This window comes from Carcharhinus amblyrhynchos, chromosome 11, assembly GCF_965287045.1.
Source record: "Carcharhinus amblyrhynchos chromosome 11, sCarAmb.v2.hapA, whole genome shotgun sequence".
NCBI lineage: Eukaryota > Metazoa > Chordata > Chondrichthyes > Carcharhiniformes > Carcharhinidae > Carcharhinus > Carcharhinus amblyrhynchos.
This window is the reverse complement of record NC_137334.1, coordinates 79,303,352-79,322,472: the sequence shown is the minus strand read 5'-3', so window position 1 is coordinate 79,322,472 and position 19,121 is coordinate 79,303,352. Positions and strand designations below refer to the sequence as shown.

The window sequence follows — 19,121 nt, the reverse complement described above, 5'->3', positions numbered from 1 at the left end:
CAATGGATCCAACTTGTGTAGCAAGTGGGTAATGAACTAAGTGATCAGTGATGAGCACTTTATTAGGGCAGACTTAATAGCCCAATTGAACCAAATCATATCTTAATTTACCAAGAGCACAATATGGCCTGGACGTATCAAGTCTGCTGTAGCTAGACCTACAGAGTATTTGATGGTACAAATGTAGCAAAAGGATATGTGATCTTCCATGTTGCTATGGAAACTAAATGCCAATTGCTGGTTGCAAAGAAGCAAACAAAGGTGTTGCCAGAGGCAATAGTTCCTGAGGCACAAATTTTATCTTTCTCGATATTAATTCTTGTGCCAGTTAAAGGGGATCCCTGGCATTCAGCAACTGTGATGTAATCAAGCAGGCTCTGCAGCCAATCACATTGACAAATTCTTATCAACAGTAAACCAGGAAGTATCAAAAAGTTTTATTTTGCAGTTCTTACAATTTTACAGAAAGCAGAATAAAGACTGAAAATATTTCATTTTCTACCTCAATCCCATGTATTAAAAAAACTTAATAAAATAGTATTTATCATTTTAAAAAGCTATATATATTTTTAATGTGTGATGGAGAAACCTGACAATTCACAAGTTTTTCAAGGCCAGAGAAGCTGTTCAGCAATAGTTATGACTTAGAACTGATTAAAAGCACCATTGCACCTCACTCAACAAGGTGTATCTGTATCAACAGTTTTTTACTTAAAAGTGGGAAGTTCACATCAAATCAATGATTTCTAATTGATTTCTATCTGTCAGGACTTCAACAGTTCAAGCTGTGGAGGAATGAGAAATCAGCGATAACAACTTCTGAATTTTCACATTTAAGTGTGCATAGGTGGGTGCCAAAAGTTTCATGAGACTAATGACAGTGAATATCTAAGTTTTGTTATCTTTGCTACCAAGAATTTTTTCTAAATTTACACATGCAATACTATGCAAACATGAAGAATTATGTATCACTGATTTAAATGGATTTGAAGTAAATGACAAGTGCTGAGTCCCAGCAATTAATTGGTCACAGTTTAGAAAATGTGTTATTTAATTTTTAATATGCAAGAAGTTAATTTATCAATAAGGCAGCTGAATCTTCCTCCAAAAAAGTTTCAACCATCATTATTAAAAGATATATTAAAATGCTTTATACTCTATATGACAACTGTTTTTGAAACTTAACACTAAAATATTGGGACGAGATTCTCTGGCCTCCTGGCCATGTGTTTCTTGCTGGTGTTATGTGATGCGTTGTTTGGTAGTGGTGGGATTCTCTGGCCTCCCAGTGTGAATTCCCATTGATGTCACCCCACGCCAGTGGGAAACCTGTGGATGGGGGGTGTGCTGCCAGTGGGACTGGGGAATCCCCTTGGCGTGAATGGCCGGAGAATTCTGGCCTTGTTCTTTATGATGTCTTGGGCTGCAATTCCCTATTTAGATTGATTGTGTAATTCTGGCAACACAACTGATTTTGGCAGGAGGTCTGCTGTGCATTAGGTCTCACGCCGATACCCAGAGATGTCAAAATATGTTAAGCAAGCTTATAAATCAATTTCTGATATAAGCATTTAGAATTCTGAATATTGCTGAAAAAAGAGACATGTTGCCAAAGCTTTTCATCCTGGACTCAACAGGGCAAATGCAAGAATTTCAAATTTCAAGCAATCAACTATTTTTACTACAGGAGGAAAGGTGCTGCTTGGTTGGCAAGTAGACTCAGATTGGTTGAGGCACTCTCACGGAGGAAGCAACAGGGAACTAAAACTTCTCCAAGCTCTTGGATAATTTTTTAAACGGCACAATTTTTGAATATAATCTTTTCGTTTTCATCAAAAGGGCTCCGGTTATATATATGACTTCTAGCAAGCATAAAAGAGCCACATTATAAATTTGACTAATTATCTTAAATTGGTTGTTAGTGGAGCTATTAGCATACTCAGGACTCTTCAGCAAGTGCTGTCTAATATTAAAATCACATCTAGACATTTTGGTTTTGGTGTTGCAAGTGTAGACTGAGTATCACGAGAATTTTTTTCTTTGTTGAAGCTTTTTGTCTTGAAACAATTCATCTTTCAAATAATAATTGGCAGTGAAGTATCTATCAACTTCTCCAAGGCAATGCCTCTACCAATCGGAGTCCAACTGCCCATCAATCAGTACTGTCTTCTCATACAGAATAAATTTGTTGATTTCCAATACATTGTATTTTTGAGAATGGTGATGAGTGTAAGGTGAAAAGCTTTGACAAAAAAGTCTCTCTTACAGCACTACCAAATGACTATAGGTGTAGACTGATTGATAGAATATGGCCTGTACTCAGCTTCTTACAATCAAAGGAAAATGCTGTTTGATTTGATCAACCAATTATTCAGATGTGTGGGCTGGAATTTTCCAGCCATTCACGCCCCCTGTCGCTCTCCCTTAAGGACTGCTAACCAAATGGATGGTCGGGAGTGCTGTAATCCCAGCGGTGCCAGGGATAGGAGCTGAGGCCACCATTGGAACTGCAAGCTGTACTGACAAAATTTGGCGCTCAGCCAAATCTCCATTCACCGCAGAAGGATCAGAGAATCCTGCTGATATGAACGGCCAGAAAATTTCGGCCATAGCCTTTATATCTTGTATTACACTGGCTTTGAAATTTATACACAATGTCGTTCGGGACGTCCATAGTTCCCTTTTGCTTTTTCTTTGGCAACATCTTAGCCAATCAGGATCAACTTGCCAACTAATCAGCACCCTTTTCTCCTGTAGTAAAAACTGTTGAGATTATTTGAAAAAAATGGTTTCCATGCAAATGGGAGCAGGGACGGAGGGTGGCAAGGAGGTCATTGATACAGTTTACTCTGGAATACATTTTCACCATTCAACTCCCCATTTTATATCCTAGATGACAATGTCTCATAGTTAAGAAGCAAGAAGAAAGCTTTTCTGTCCTCTAAGGCGATGCTGTTTTAACTCAGATTGGAATCAGTGTCCGCTGGCAGCCTATCGCTTGAAAACATTCCTGAGCAGATCATCAAAGATTGCAACGTGTAAGAATGCTAGAGTTATGCTAGAATATGAATGAAATTTGAACAGGTTGCAATTGGGATAAAGCTGTTTCTGACTCAAGCAATCCTGGTTTTAAAGGTTATTAAATATTCTGGATACGCTCCATCATCACAAAAAATAACAAAAATAAAAGGGTTTGTTACATCATCCACTGCACAGTCACAAAGGTCAGTTGGATCTATCTGTGCATTTACTGGTGCTGGTTCCAGCATATCCTGTTGTCCCCTGCACTTCTTTGCAGTAATCACTCGTGCCTGATAGATGTATCTGCATCCATCAGCGTCAGGGTTGGAATATTTGTTGTCACATGAATATGAGGCATTCAAAGCAAAGTAAGTTCCTTTTCCAAAGTAAGTAGCTGAAACATATGAAAAATATACCAAAATATATTATCAACTGAAATCATTGCTTCAACAGATAATCTGTTAACCTGCATCTCTATGAAAAAGATGTGAAACTTCTCAGAGACCACAATGAATAGAAAATGGATAAAAGTAAATTACTGCAGATGCTGGAATCTGAAACCAGAAGAGAAAGTACTAGAAAATCTCAGCAGGTCTGGCAGCATCTGTAAGAAGAGAGAAAAAGAACAGATATAGCCAGATCTGCTGAGATTTTCCAGCATTTCCTCTATGAATAGAAAATAACCTGGAAATTCCAACACAACTTTAGCTGTTTTTAACATGGTGGGTTCAGTTTGAGTTTTGATTGGAGGATATCAACACTGGTGGGCCAGTTCTCAGTGACTTTCCTCAGCTTCTATAGTTATTGAATTTTTCATGAGCACTGGAGCCTTGCTGTGGCATTGGGAAGTTGGGTTTCGCAGTGTGAACAAGGGGAAGATGAAAAATCGAGGATCTAAATTAAAATGGGGTCAGCAATAAAAAAAACGTCTAACACGTAAGGCACATACTTGGGATGGAGAGTGGGAACGCTGATACAGCTGAGAACGGAGTGTGTCCAGACATTCAGTTTCCTGGTGTTTTTGATCCTGATCTGAGGCCTGTGACTAATATGAGTAAATATCTGTCAAGGCCAAGTCTACAATGGGAGGGTCCACGTTGAAAATTAATTCATTCATAGTATTTGGGCATTAATGGCTGGGCCAGCATTTATTGCAGTTCCCTAATTGCTCTTGAACCCAGTGGCTTGGTAGGCCATTTCAGAGGGCATTCATGAATCAACAACATTGCTGTGGATCTGGAGTCATCACATGTAGGCCAGATCAGATAAAGAACATTAGTGTTTCATGGTCAGCAGTTGACTTCTAATTCAAGATTTATTTCTATTGAATTGAAATTTCACCATCTGCTATGCTGAAATTTGAACCTGGGTCCCCAGAGCATTACTGTGCATCTCTAAATTACCAGTCCAGTGACAATACCACTACACCGTTGCCTCCTCTAATCCCAAGCAGCATATCTCTGCCCATTGGAAGATGGAACCTCCTGGGTACATTCTGTGCATTTGTGAGTGCCAGTTCTTTCTTTGAGTGCTGACGCACAATGGAGATGTTTGCTGCACTTTCCATTGGTAGATCCAGGTCAATTTGCCTATTCTGTGGAGGTTCCATATTTAAAAAAAAGTGGGTGGGATTCTCTACCCCCTCACGGTGTGTTTCTCGGCAGTGAGAGTTGGTCCACCATTGGCTAGCGATGGGATCTTCCGGTCCTGCCACTGTCAATAGGATTTCCCATTGAATCCATCAGCACGCCCCCATTGCTGGGAAACTCATGATGGGAGTGTGAATGGCTCGGTGAATGGCTAGGTGATGTTGCCCTGTGTTTCACCACATTCTATCACTTTATATCACAGATAACAATACAATGGGCCTGAATTTTCTGCTGCAATGCCACCAGAAATGTAAAGGTAACCTTGTTTAGGAGTTTAAATTAGATTTCCTGCTGCCCTACCATTAAGTAGGCTTCAATCCATCTTCAATTCTGTTTCATTTTCGAAACAACTTCTTTAGTTTTCACACAGGATTAACCACCCTTGCACATTCATTTGGGTGAATATTTCAGACCTCTATTGTCCCCTCCATTCCGATGAATAGGTTGGTGATGGGCCTGCACTCTATCCCACCAGCTACCCACCAGTTATTTAATGCTGGGGACAGTGTTAGGTACTTCAAGCTGAGACCTCTGCTTCTATCTCAGGCAGATGTCCTGCCTTAAGGGCTGTTGGCAAAATGAATGGTGGGGAACGCTGTAAGGAGCGGTAGCCACCATTGGAACTGCAGGCTGGGGACTGACTAAGGAACACAGAGCCCAGAACTTTGGTCTAATTACTCTTGTACTTTCTCAGATTCTTACCATTTCTCCCATAAAAGCTTCGGTTGAAGCCAATTTTGATCACTTTGTCGGATATTTCCTTTGTCGTCCCGTGATAAAGGATCTGCTCCACATTTAGCCCAGGATTCTTTCTTTCTGTAGCTTCTTTCCTGACAGAATAACTTTGCCAAAGTTTACGATTCTGAATCCTATCGATCTAGATGAGAAATTTATAAGTTGTCAGCTTTTAAAGTTAAAATAAAGAGATTGGCAGTCGTGACTTAAATTATTTCCACAAAATCCGGTTGAAGTATTACAGCATCGTACTGGATCTGGGAGGCAATGGTGGAAAGGGCAGGGGTAACAGCTATGACTGGGCTAAGGGTGAGGTTGGTAGTCCTCTGGGAGGTGGGGGAGAGAGGGGCACCATCAGTTTGCCCGATAACAGTCTAATATCAGATCAGTGAATGTAAAACCAGGGAACAAGTGGAAAAAATCACTGTTCATTAAAATCCTTTCACTGGGTGTGGTCATCGCTGGCTGGGTCTTTTCCCCGATAACAGCTTAACAAACAGATCAGTGAATGTAAAACCAGGGGACAAGTGGAAAAAAGGGCTGTTAAAATTCTTTCATTGGGTGTGGCCATCGTTGGCTAGGTCTTTTTCCATTGCCCATCCCTATTTACCCATGGGAAGATGATGGTTAGCTGATTTCTTGAACTGCTGAAGTCTGTGGGGTGTAGGTACACCAGCTGTGTTGGTTGAAAGAGAATTTGACCCAGAAACAGTGAAGGAAAGGCGACATAGTTCCATATCAGGATGACATATGGCTTGGAGGGACAGTTGCAGGTAGTGGTCTTCCCATATATCTGCTGCTCTTGTCCATCTAGTTGGTAGAGGCTGCAGGTTTGCAAGGTGCTGCAGTGTATCGTGTAGTTGGTTCATGCCACTGTGCGTCAATGATGGAGAAAGTGAAAATTTGTGAATCCAGTGGGCTACTTTGTCCTGGATATTTCTTTGTTTTTTCAATGGGATGTGGATGTCAATGGCCAGCATTTAGCCCATCCTTAATTGCCCTTGAGCCGAAAAGCCTGGTACGCCATTTCAGAGGGCACATAAGAATCAATCAGTTTAATGCAGATCTGGATTCACAGGTAGGCCAGACCAGGTAAGGGGCAGTTAAGGGATGAGGGTAGATGGTGATTGGAATGAGATGGCTAGGGATGTGGGGGTGTTCAGAGGCCTTATGGGGTGGGGAATTAGAGGTAGAATGAAAGGGTTGGGTGAGGGGATGCTTCCAATCATAGGGGAGTTGTCCATGTGGACATGGTGAATCCAGGAGGTAAGTGGAAAGGCACTAAACTCCTGGTCCAGACATCCCTCTCCTCAATTTAACCAGCAAGTTTCTCGAGACTCAAAGCTGAGGAATTGAACATATAAAACTTGAGATGCTTTTGTGTTACCATTGGTAGGAGGGTTTAAATACAGGAAATGCTTGCTGAGGTAAGATTTCTAAAATATACTACAAATAGGGAAACAAAGGGGTATCAGATAAGTATTGTATCTGTTCCACAAACCTTATCAATCACCTTTAGTTTCATCTTCACATACATCATTAATTGAGATTGTAACAATTTACTACACGGGATAATGTTAAATAAAAAGCAAAAACATACACAATCACATTTTATTGACCATGCGTACCTTGACTATGTCAACAATTATCGTGCCACAAGAGATCCTGAACTTCTGTGCTACATCTTTGTATTCTGTGGTACTTGACTGAAGGGGAATTATTAAAACCTCCTGATTATTCATGTTCGTCCAATTTGTTGGAAGTTCAAACACAGCTGGAATGTGAAATAGATGCAAACCCAGTAAGAAGGCACATTTCAACTAATGATCTATCTTTGCAAATCAGTTTAATTTAGATGCCTGCTTCACTCTCATTTTCAAACATTAACTAAAGTGAAACTCAAGAAATGATTCAGTCTGAACTCCGCTTGCTGCAATGAAAACATTTGGGACATTACTTATAAAGGAACATAGGAGTAAGAGCAAAAGTAAGCAATTCAGCCCTTTGAGCCTGCTCCACCATTCAATCAGATCATGGCTGATCTCTTCCTGGTCTCAAATTCACTTCCTTACCTGTTCCCCATATTACTTTAACTCATTTTTTTATCAGTAATATATCTACTTCAATAGACATGTATGTATCTAAGCAAGCTGAAATTTCCTTTTGGCTACTGAAAATAATTGAACGAAAACCCCCAGATATCAGTCTGATATCGCAGTCTATTATTGAAGCCTGACTGCTTGCATTCCACTGAGTTCAAAGCTCCTAACATGGCAGCACCACAGGGCTTTCTACCATTTCCCCATCAGTACACAATCTCAGGCTTCTGTGCTGATCTTAAGTACATGGTTATGAAGTTAGTTTGGGATTCCAAGTAGTATAGTGAAAAAGAAGAAAACACTGCTGTGTGGTTGAAGGGAAATACTTACAAGTGACACAGTGGTTAGCACTGCTGCCTCACAGTGCCAGGAACCTGGGTTCCATTCCTGGCTTGGGTCACTGTCTGTGCGGAGTCTGCACATTCCCCCCACGTCTGCATGGGTTTCCTCCAGGTGCTCTGGTTTCCTCCCACAGTCCGAAAGACGTACATGTTAGATGCATTGGCCATGCTAAATTTTCCCTCACAGGCACTGGAATGTGACGACTAGAGGATTTTCATAGTAACTTCATTGCAGGGTTGCTATAAGCCTACTTATGATACTAAGAGGTGGTGGAGTGGGGTGGGGGGTTGGCGGTGGTAGGAAGGGTGCAACTTAGTCGGAAGCGAGGATATTAATCTGGGAGAAGAAACTGAGAGTCAAATAACGAAATTCTAAGTGAGCTCAATGGCCGACATTGCTTTATCTTTTGTGTGAATCACAGCTTCTGAATATTGGTTTGACTATTTTGAGCTTATGCCCATTACGCTGACTTTCGTAACTAATCTTCAAATATTTTGTGGTGGATTTCTGTTTGCTATTCAGGTTCAGTATTTTATATCCCTCTTCAGGATATCAAAGTTTATTTATTAGTTTCACAAGTGGACTTACATGAAGTTACTGTGAAAATCCCCTAGCCGCCACACTCCGGTGCCTATTTGGGTACATTGAGGGAGAATTTAGCACGGCCAATGCTTCTAATTGGCACCATCTTTTGGACTATGGAAGGAAATTGGAGCACCTGGAGAAAACCCACTCAGACATGAGAAAAACGTACAGATTCTGCACAAACAGTGACCCAAGTAGGGAATCGAACCCGGATTCATGGTGCTGTGAGGCAGTGCTAACCACTGTGCCACCATGCCACCCTCTTGGATTTCCGGTTTCAAGCGACTAGATTTGTTCAAATCTATCCCATTTAGCAAGGTAAAAACGTCACACAATGCGATAGTGGGTATCCTCAATGTGATATGCACTGATCACTCCTGCCGATGCATCTGCCATGGGTAGATGAGTGAGGGCAAGGTCAGTAGGATTTTCCCTCATGTTGGTTCCCTCACCATCGGTTGCGGATGCAGTCTAGCAGCTATGTCCTTCAGGATTTGGCCAGTTTGGTCAGTAGTGGTGCTATCGAGCCATACTTGGTGATAAGACATCACCAAGTACCTTTCCCCCCATCTCCCCCCCAAAGTAAATTTTCTGCCCCTGCTACCCTCAGCGCTTTCTCCATGTGGTCCGCAATATGGAGGGGTACTATTTCACCAGGTGAATCTTGAAAAATCAGCACAATCAGTTACCTGCACCCCCACCCCCCTCCTTGGTACCAATCCTCATCATACTTCTCTTAATTCGTTCCTTCTCTTACTAAGATGTTGACTGAAGCAAGGATACAATTCCACAAGGTCAAGCAGATCTCCATTACCTTCTCCTAATCTTCTTCAGTAAACTCAAATTACAGTGTATCTGCAAATCATTCAATACTATAGCCAAACCTAATCCAGTCCACACCCAAAATTCAATGTGTCATCACTTTCCATCGAGGATCACTTGACAGAGATCAGGGAAGACTCGCCAAATTAACCTCTGTTCTTTTATGCAACTAACCCTGTCCTCAGAATTTGGATGGGTCTTTGTTGGGGAAGACTGTTGGCCCTACCACACTTCCAGCAGTGCTGTTATTAATAAAATGATTTCTAGACTTCTAACCTTACTCTTGTTCAAAGAGAGCTAGGAAATTTCTATTAGTCACAAAGCAATCCAGATGAAAATTAATGAAGAAGCTAAAACGATTGAAGAACCTTCAAAATGATATATGCACGGGTTCCTATAATATCTTCTTAAAATGTAACTATTTGTTTTAACGTACATGCTTCAAGACGTCTTCTCTTGATTTCCACTATGTTTCCTGTTGTATCCATTTCTTGCAACTTGTCAAAGTCAAAAGTGCACAACTCCCCATTTTTTATGTAAGCTAAGGTTTTCTTTTTATCTTGGTAAGCTTTCTCAAGGGCGAAGTTTAAGGACTGGTCGTAAGACTGAGCTGTTTCATCGTTCACAAACTCCCACTGGACAGATTTCATCAACTGAGTTTCTTCCTCTCTTCCTCTGGCGGCCTGGAGCATAGAATTCACTGCTACAATGGATTCCAGAATATCAGCATTATGCCCATCTATTGTTATTTTCGTTTCCTCAATTTCAACTTTCAATTGATGTTTGTCGCAGAGATCTTCGATTTGTTGTCTTTCATCGTCTGAGAGGTAGGCTGCATATTCACTGCTTATTACCGTGCTTCCACAGTTCTCTTTAATTAATTCTTCAATATCCTTCTGCGTCTCACCAATGGCATTCTTTGAAATGCCATATATCTCAACTACTCCAATCAAATGCTTTGCTGCTCTCAGAATGATTGGATAAACAGGCAGGATTGCATAAACAGGTTTCAGCGGAAGAACTGTTTGCGCTGAAAAAGAAACAAAATTTATGCTACATTCACAAAGGTATATCTAAAATAGCTTTAGGTGCACACTTCCTGGCAAATTCTTCCATTATGGAATAAGGAATCCATACTGGAAATTTAAGAATAAGGATAGAACGTATAATTTTATACTAAGGGCACCCTGCTCCCTAATCCCTCATATCAAGTCTTGCTACTTTAGCCTCCTGGGAATGCTGAATTTCCACATTGGCTCTCCCTGTCAAATACCAAAATCTTGGCACAAGGATTACAGAAACTCTGGCAGAAATAACCCAAATCTCACTTGCAACATCTTTCTGCAATTTCGGTGGTTCTTCAGTTGAAGCTTCGGCCAATGAGTGGGAGAGGCAGTGTTGAAATTCAGCAGCTAAGAGCTCCTGTTAAGCAATGATTCTAAAACTCTCAACCTTGTTTTCAAATCTCTCCCTGGCCTCTCTCTTTCCTACCTCTGTAATCTCCTTCAGCCCTACAACCATACAATTCTGACCTCTTGGGCATCCCAGATTTTAATTGCTCTATCATTGGCTGCCATTCCAAGGTCTCTTCTGCTTCCCCACCTCTTTCCTTAACTCCACAAAATCTACTTCCCTGAGTAAGCCTTTCATCATTTGCCCTAATATCTCTCTCTGTGGCTCATGTCAAATTTTGCTTGATAATGCTCCAGTGAAGTACCTTAGAATGTTTTACAATGTTCAAAGTGCTATATAAATAGAAGTTATTCTTGTGGTAACAAGACTGGTCAATTGAGCAAATCAGCATTTCACACAGGTCCCATCACTGCTCCTCTGAGATTATGGCCCCCGATGGGAGTTGGAGTGGATGAAGCTGACTTGTAACAGCTTGATTCTAACAGTGCAAAGTAAGGGTAATTACTGAACTGGGTTGCACGATTATAGACGACACTTGCAGGAGTATCGTGCTGAAATAGTTCCTTACCCGCAGGTTGTGAAGTTCTGAAGCGCTGCTCCATACATTGATGAAATGGATTCATCAACATCGGATTGAACAAAATAATCCGAATCACAGAAAGCGAGGGTTGTAGAAAGTCAACCACGTAATCACTTATTGCATCCAGTAGCGCATTCGCAACATCAATAGGATTCCGTTTTCCTTTTCCTAAACAGAAAAATTTGTGCAGTTAGAGGGTAATGAGAAAGTTCAATGAAAGAAAGGCTGTAAGATAAGAAAACTAGCACTATCATCAACTGCTTTGCTATTAATTATTTATGTTACATTTTTATTTTCAATTCTTCCTTTAATTATTCCTCTCAGTTTAAAATATTGCCTCTTTACTGGGGTATAATTCCACTGACAGTAGTTAACCTGAGGCTGTTTTGCTCAAGTGACCATTCATTGCAGGAAAGAGAGTGAGCAATTTGACCACGACTGGATGGGATTTGGGAGACTGCTATCACATTGGGCCGTGGCTCAGTTAGTCACGTACTTGCCTCTAATTCAGAAGGTTTTAGGTTCAAATCTTACTCGAGGACTTGAACACAAAAATTAAGACTAGCATTCGAATACTAGATCAAAGGTGTGCTACCCTGATTGAGGTGCCATTTCTCAAATGGGATGTTACAGCAACGTGATACTATTGTGATGAAGAGTAGGGGAAGTATCCCTGGAGTTTTGGCTTATATATTTCCTTTGACTAACATCCTAAAACAAGTTATCTGATCCTTGTCACATAGGACGAGATTGCTGTATAAAAACTGGCTACACCTTACAAGTTATTCATTGGTGGTAAAACACTCTGGGACATAATTTGGTTATGGAGTGAACTACACAAATACAAATTGTTCTTAACATGCCAGACATCAAACTTAAAGACACTTTACACAGGTCTTGTTATGTCTATTTACAGTTATTGGACCATGTGACCAAAGGGGGGAGGTGATGGGGGGAGAAGGATCTGCTGGGAGGCATGAGTGTCAGCGATCAAGCTGGCCAGCAAACTGGAGGCTGACAGTTTGGGGCCACTGCGCAAGCACAGACGCATATTGCTTTCAGCCTGCCAGGTGGGAATAAATCCTGTCCCCTGACATCAAATGATATTCACACTGGTGGCCTCTGCATTGCACAGAGCGTTAGAATTCTAGTGTGAACTCCTAGTGAACAAACGAGTGTGAATTACTTCAGTTTTCCTGTGAATTCAACACATAGAATTTTTTGGGGAGAATTCCATCCAATACTTTCCATATTTCCAGATATTTTTGTTATCTTTTTTAAAAAGTAGAAGGGTAAATCTTTGAGTCTCGTCTGCTACAGGAATCATTGCTGGTGGAGAGGGGGAGGGAAATTTGATGGACCATTTGGGTGGACGTGATTGCAGTGGGAAGGGTTATGTTATAAATGACTTCTGGAATGAGAGAAACAAACTGACAATCAATAGGAATCTTGAATGTATTTATCAGCAAATTGTCATTCAAACTTGTGTTTTGCCGGGGTATGTGACAATCTCACCCTATAGTTATTGAACCTTCTTATACAATGGCCATAACTTTCTGGCTGTTCACGCCAGCAGGGTCTTCTGGTCCCGCCAACAGTACACCCCCACCACAAGTTTTCCAGCACCGAGGAACACGCCACGGGAAGGCCAGAGAATCTCCTCTATATGTTTCCTCTAATACATAAGGTACTCAATATGCCACATACATATTGTACTAAAACTTACCTGTTCCTAGTGCCGGGAAAGAAACTGAACTTATTTTTAGCTTTTCACATTCCTTCAGAACTTTGCCGATAGATCCTTTTGTATTTTTCATTTTCATCCAGCCAGCCAAATGTAGAATGTATTTTACTTGAAGATTTCCTGCTTTTGTGCTTGTAACACTATCACTGCTTTGGACTCCTGTGGTAAAAGAAAGGGAAGTCTGTGAAATGATCAGTTTATTCATACTCACTGCTTTTTAACCTGTCAATCAATTCTCAATCAATACTGGCATATTTTCCCCAATCCCATGTACTCTAATTGTATATACTAACCTCCTGCTGAAAATCCAAGTATGCTACATCCACTGATTCTGCTTTATCAATGCTGCAAGTAATAACCTCAAAAGAAACTCCATCAAGTTTGTCAAACATGATTTCCCTTTCATGAACCCATGTTGATTCTGCCCAATTTTACCACTCTTTTCCAATTGCCCAGTTATTACATGCTTTGTAATAGATTCCAACAATTCCCTACTACTTACATTAAAATATCAGGTTTGTAATTCTACATTCTCCCTCTTTCCGCCTTCCTAATTAGTGGGGTCACATTTGCTACATTCTAGCCCATGTGACCCCTTCCAGAATCTATGGATTTTTAACAGAAGGCACCAATGCACCCATTATATCTCTATCCACCTCCTTTAATTCTTTGGGATGAAGCTCATTTGTTCCAGGGGATTTATTAATCTTCAATCCAGTTAACTTTTTAAGTACTGTCCCTTAGCTATGCTACATTCTTTTAATTCCTCTGTTTCACAAGTTCTTTGGTTGTCTTGCATTTCTGGGAGATTTTCTGTATCTCCCACTGTGAAGATAGGTGCAAAGTAACTGTTTCTCTACCATTTCCCTGTTCTCCACTATAAATGGTCTTATTCCCTTCTGTAATGAGCCCTTATTTGTCCCAGCTAACCTTTTCCTTTTCATATACCTAAAGAAGCTTTTACAATCTGCCTTTATGTTCTTCCTTAGTCTCCATCATGTCTTTTCCCTTCATCTGTTTCTTGTTCATCATTTGCTGGGTTCTAAATTGCTCCAAATCCTCAGATTTACTACTTTTTTTGCATCTTTATAAACCACCTCCTTTGATCTTTGACTTGTTCAGATCTAGAACTCGAGAAATATCCTTGCCTGTACTCTATGTGTTTAGCTCCAAGTAATTAAAAAGGGCTTGCTAACCAACACAGGCTGCATTCTCCTGACAGAACAGTGAATGAGATATGGAAGGGTTATAAGACCTCCACCTCTAAATTCAGGGTCTTGGCATGGTGGTGATAATGATATTAATGCTGATACTGTAATAACAATAATGTTGGAATAGCATTAAGACAGTAAAATTAGGTAAATGCGTAAGACTAATACCAATGTTTAGCTTGAAGTCAACTAATGGAACTCTATCATCATGGGATTGAGACTTGGTAAGGGTTGGAGGCTGTGTCGACTAAGAGTCTGGTATAAACAGGATTAATGTGGGACTGCATACAGTCACTAATATAAGTCAGCACATTGACCTAGGGTCGATGTGATGTTGAATAGAGATGTGTTAAGATGTAGAAAGAGAAAGGTCCTTGCTTGCATACTGTACACGTAATTACAAAGATTTGCTATTAACATACAGAAGACGGTGGAGACTTATTTAACAGACACATTCCGTCACCAACATCATAAAACAATGGATGAGAGAGGCCATTCAACCCTCTAAATTCACCTATCCTGAATAACACCAATGACTCCTGAGTTCAGCATCCAACTCTTTCTGAAATAATTTGACTGTTTTCACCTTCACCTTCATCTGGCAATCTATTCCATGCATTGAGGACAATGGAGGCCTCACTTACTGCTGGGAAGCTGGCAAGAGCTCCACTGTGCCACATTTTAAGCACCACTCAGACACTTAACTGGATAGTGGCATTTCTTCCCTGAGACAGTAGGTTTCACCAACTGAATGCAACACCACCAGGACAGAATTGCAACAAGGACAGTGGTCGGCTTTCAGCAATCCCCCTGCCCTCACACTTTCTGATTCTCTGATGCCAGGTCCCTTGATCAGGACTACATATCATTTGAATGATTGACCCTGACCCTTTGAGAAGCTGAAACCGACTCCCTACTGGTTTGCTTGTCATGTTCTCCCCCTGGAGACTCCCTCATCTGATGTCACATTAATACCAGCAGCGGTGAGATGAAGCATGTAAATGGCCATTAACTGTCCACTTAAATGCCTCAATCGACAGTGAGGTGGGAAGTCCCTGTCATGGACTTAATTGGATGGAATTGGGAAAGCGATGGGATCTCCACCTGCAAATTTTGATTAAATCTCCTCCCCACCACCAAACACAACATGAAATTCCACCTTCTTTATGTGAAGGAGCATTTTCTGATCTAAGTCCTTAATGACCTCTTCTCATGTCTTATTCTTGTAAGTTTACTTTAAGTTATATTCCAGAACTGCTATTTCCATTTAACTTCATTATTCCTACTGTACTGATATCACTCAAATGCCTTATTTGAGGTGCTACAGCTCAGTGCAAAACCACTGAAATTAGCCTTGTGCCTCCTCTCTGAACTATCTCCAACTCTTGAACGCAACCCTGTGCATTAGCCAGGGCTGCCATCAGGGTGCTGTCTGATCAGAGTAGTGTATGGTTTGATCAGAGCTTCCTCTGCCTTACACACTGCTGATTTGTCTAATTGTGCATTGGTCACGTGTGTTCAGCAGAGAAACCCCAAGATTCTGAGATCTATTTCACATGCATCCTTAGATATTTCACCATAATTAATGGAGCACATGCCTTGTCGTTTTTCCCTCCCACGTGTGATAATGTTCATCAAATGTCATCCATCATTGTTTGGTCCATATAAAAATTTCAAACGGAAAATGCTTCATTAAGCAAACAAAAAAATTACACTGGAAAGACGTCAGTCACTGTTTCTGCTTCAGAATTGCTTTAGCTGCTGTTATGAAATGTATTAACTTTCATTTCAATTAATGTTTGAAGTATCAACCTATATTACATCAAAACTTTTAATTTTACCCAAGTTTTCTGTGTTTGAAGGAACAATTATTATGTTGATTATAGCTCATCTTAAAATAATTTAAGAATATCTTCTGAATTTTGAGCTGGTTATAATTTAACTTTGGATCCATTATCTTTTGACAAGTGATAGCCACAGCTATTATTGTTCCACAAAATGTTATTCTGAGTTTGTATTTGTCCACATGTAGGGTTACTCACCCAGTTGATTGCACTCATCCACAACTGACTGACCGGCAGCTTTCAAAATAGTGCCAGAAACCCCTGCAAAGTAGATAAATTAGTTACTGATATGGAAAGGCAACTCCCAATTTAACAAAGAACTGAATGTTTGTACTGAAGATCTGCAAATTTCAGCAGATCCTTAGGACCGAATAACGTACCTGAATACTGCCAAGCTGTTTAACCGCGTCAGTTATGCTATGTTGATATAATGGGCAGAATTTTCCCATCCCGCCTGCCATAGAATGGTAGCGGGCGGGACATGGACCATGCAAAAGGTCTGTAGACCTGAGGCAGGATTTTCTGGTCTTGGGTCAGAAAGTCCCACCTACCACTTTTTTAAATCTCATTGCACATCAGTTTCCAATGAGGGCATGCATCCAGTTGTTTTGCTGGAATACCTGCTGGAAGTGTGCTTGTGAGGACATTGGGTGAAGAGAGCTGCAAAGCCATCATGGTATAATAGCTTGTCAATACTCGTTGTCACAGATCACGAGCAATAAAGCTCACTTTGAACTAAACAGGAGGCTCCCTTGTGGCGTTGGGTGGGGGGGGGGGTGTCTTTCAGGTGGAGGTTCCCTTGGAACTGCAACCCAGCAAAGACACATGCCGGAAGGGAACACTTGAGGAGGGGAGAAAATTCATAAAGAAAAATACAGTTGACCATCTATGAAATCAATTAGCTCCATCATTCAATGTCTTCACAGTTCAACACAGTTGAAAACACCTTTCAAGATTCTGTCTTGCTGGTGAATTTTAAATGGGTTTCTGGAAACAAATCCTTTCGGACATTATTGCACATGATCAGGTTGAATCAGTTGGCAGCAATCTCATCGGACTTAGAGGGTTCTATACTCTCTGCAATGAATGAGGGATGTTTTGGGTAGGTTGAGAGAGTAAAAATTCAAGAAGGATAAAAAGTGATCTCATCCTGTTGTGTACATAGCTTTTCCAATTTCTCCATGGCTTCACTCCTCCCAACCCTATGAGAAATTTAGAGGAGATGTGCAAGGCATGCTTTATACACAGAGGGCGATGAAAGTCTAGAACATGCTGCCTGGGGAAGTGATGGGAGTACGTACGATAATGGCATTTAAGGGACAACTAGACAAAACCATGAAAAGGATGGGAATGGAAGGAAATGGGCTCCGTAAATGCTAAGGGTTTTAATTTAGGCAGGCATCATGATCAGCGCAGGCTTGGAGGGCCAAAAGGCCTTTTCATGTGCTGTACTATTCTTTGTTCTTTATTCTATCTCCTCCAGCACCACCACTCTCCCTGTCTCTTTTAAAATATGCGTGTGATTCACCCACACTGGGACTTCATTCCTTCTGAGCTTCTTTGTGTATTCAATATGTACCCTTGCTTCTTTTAAATATACATATTGTAGTGGGAATTGATTACAAAAGTAAGGAGGTTATGTTTCAGTGTACAAGACTTTGGTGAGATCACATCTGGAGTATTGTGTACAGTATTGGCCTCGTTATTTAAGGAAAGATGTAATTGCAGTAGAAGCAGTTCAGAGACGACTTATTAGATGAATACCAGGAACGAGCAAGTTGTCTTATGAGGAAAGGTTAGAGAACTAGGTTTGTATCCTTTGAGTTGAGCAAAGTAAGATACAGCTTGATTAAAATCTTTACGATCCTGAAGCGTGTTGACAGGATGGATCTAGAGAGGATGTTTCCTCTTTTCAGAGAATCTTGAACTAGGGGTCACTGTTTAAAATTAAGAGATCGCTCATTTAAGATAGAGAAGAATTTTTGTTCTCAGAGGATGGCGAGTCTCTGGGACTTCCTTCCTCAAAAGGCAGTGGAAGCAGAATCTTTGAATATTTTAAAGGCAGACCTTGATGGATTCCTGATTAACAAGGGGGTGAAAGGTTAGCGAGGGTAGACAGGAATATAGGGTTGAGGTTATAACCAGATCAACAGTGATCTTATTAAATAAGAACATAAGAACATAAGAAATAGGAGCAGGAGTAGGCCATCTAGCCCTTTGAGCCTGCCCCGCCATTCAATAAGATCATGGCTGATCTGTCGTGGCTCAGTTCCACATTCCCGCCCTCTCCTCATAACCCTTAATCCCCTCTCTTATCAAAATCCCATCAACCCGCGTCTTAAAAATATTTAGCGAGGTAGCCTCCACCACTTCAACGGGCAGAGAATTCCAGAGATTCACCACCCTTTGAGTAAAGAAGTTCCTCCTCAACTCCGTTCTAAACCAACCCCCCTTTATCTTGAGGCTGTGCCCCCTAGTCCTACTGTCCTTTCTGAGCGGGAAGAGTCTCTCCACCTCTATCCTATCCATCCCATTCATCATCTTATACATCTCAATGAGATCTCCCCTCATTCTTCTAAACTCTAATGAGTACAAGCCTAATTTATTCAGCCTCTCCTCATAGCTCAACCCCCTCAACTCCGGCATCAGCCTAGTAAACCTCCTCTGCACCCCCTCCAAGGCCAAAATATCCTTGCGTAAGTACGGCGACCAAAACTGCACACAGTACTCCAGCTGCGGCCTCACCAATGCCCTGTATAGCCGCAGCAAGACCTCCCTACTTTTATATTCAATCCCCCTCGCTATGAAGGCCAGCATCCCATTCGCCTTCCTGACCACCTGCTGCACCTGCAAGCTGGGTTTTTGCGACTCATGCACAAGGACCCCGAGGTCCCTCTGCACCGTCGCCTGCTGCAGTTTTTCGCCACGTAAGTAATAATCCTTCCTACCATTATTCCTACCAAAGTGGACCACCTCGCACTTGCCAACATTAAATTCCATTTGCCATTTCCTGGCCCATTCGCCCAGCCTATCTAGATCCTTCTGCAGACTCTCCACACCCTCTGCATAATTTGCC

The 19,121-nt window shown here is 41.2% G+C and overlaps 1 protein-coding gene across 1 annotated transcript in view; it reads right to left on the bottom strand.

Moving 5' to 3' along the window:
- Positions 1–501: 501 nt before the first annotated feature.
- The window catches only part of LOC145350217 (protein mono-ADP-ribosyltransferase PARP14-like), a 44,254-nt gene continuing 25,634 nt past the window's right edge, over positions 502–19,121 (bottom strand). The window contains exons 13-19 of the mRNA XM_080199279.1: positions 16,244–16,306; positions 12,973–13,149; positions 11,235–11,414; positions 9,690–10,283; positions 7,034–7,179; positions 5,373–5,547; positions 502–3,415 (exon numbers count right to left, since the gene is read on the bottom strand). Coding sequence (XP_080055405.1) covers positions 3,114–3,415; positions 5,373–5,547; positions 7,034–7,179; positions 9,690–10,283; positions 11,235–11,414; positions 12,973–13,149; positions 16,244–16,306 — 1,637 coding nt within the window. The 3' untranslated portion in view covers positions 502–3,113. The remainder of the gene's footprint in view (positions 3,416–5,372; positions 5,548–7,033; positions 7,180–9,689; positions 10,284–11,234; positions 11,415–12,972; positions 13,150–16,243; positions 16,307–19,121) is intronic.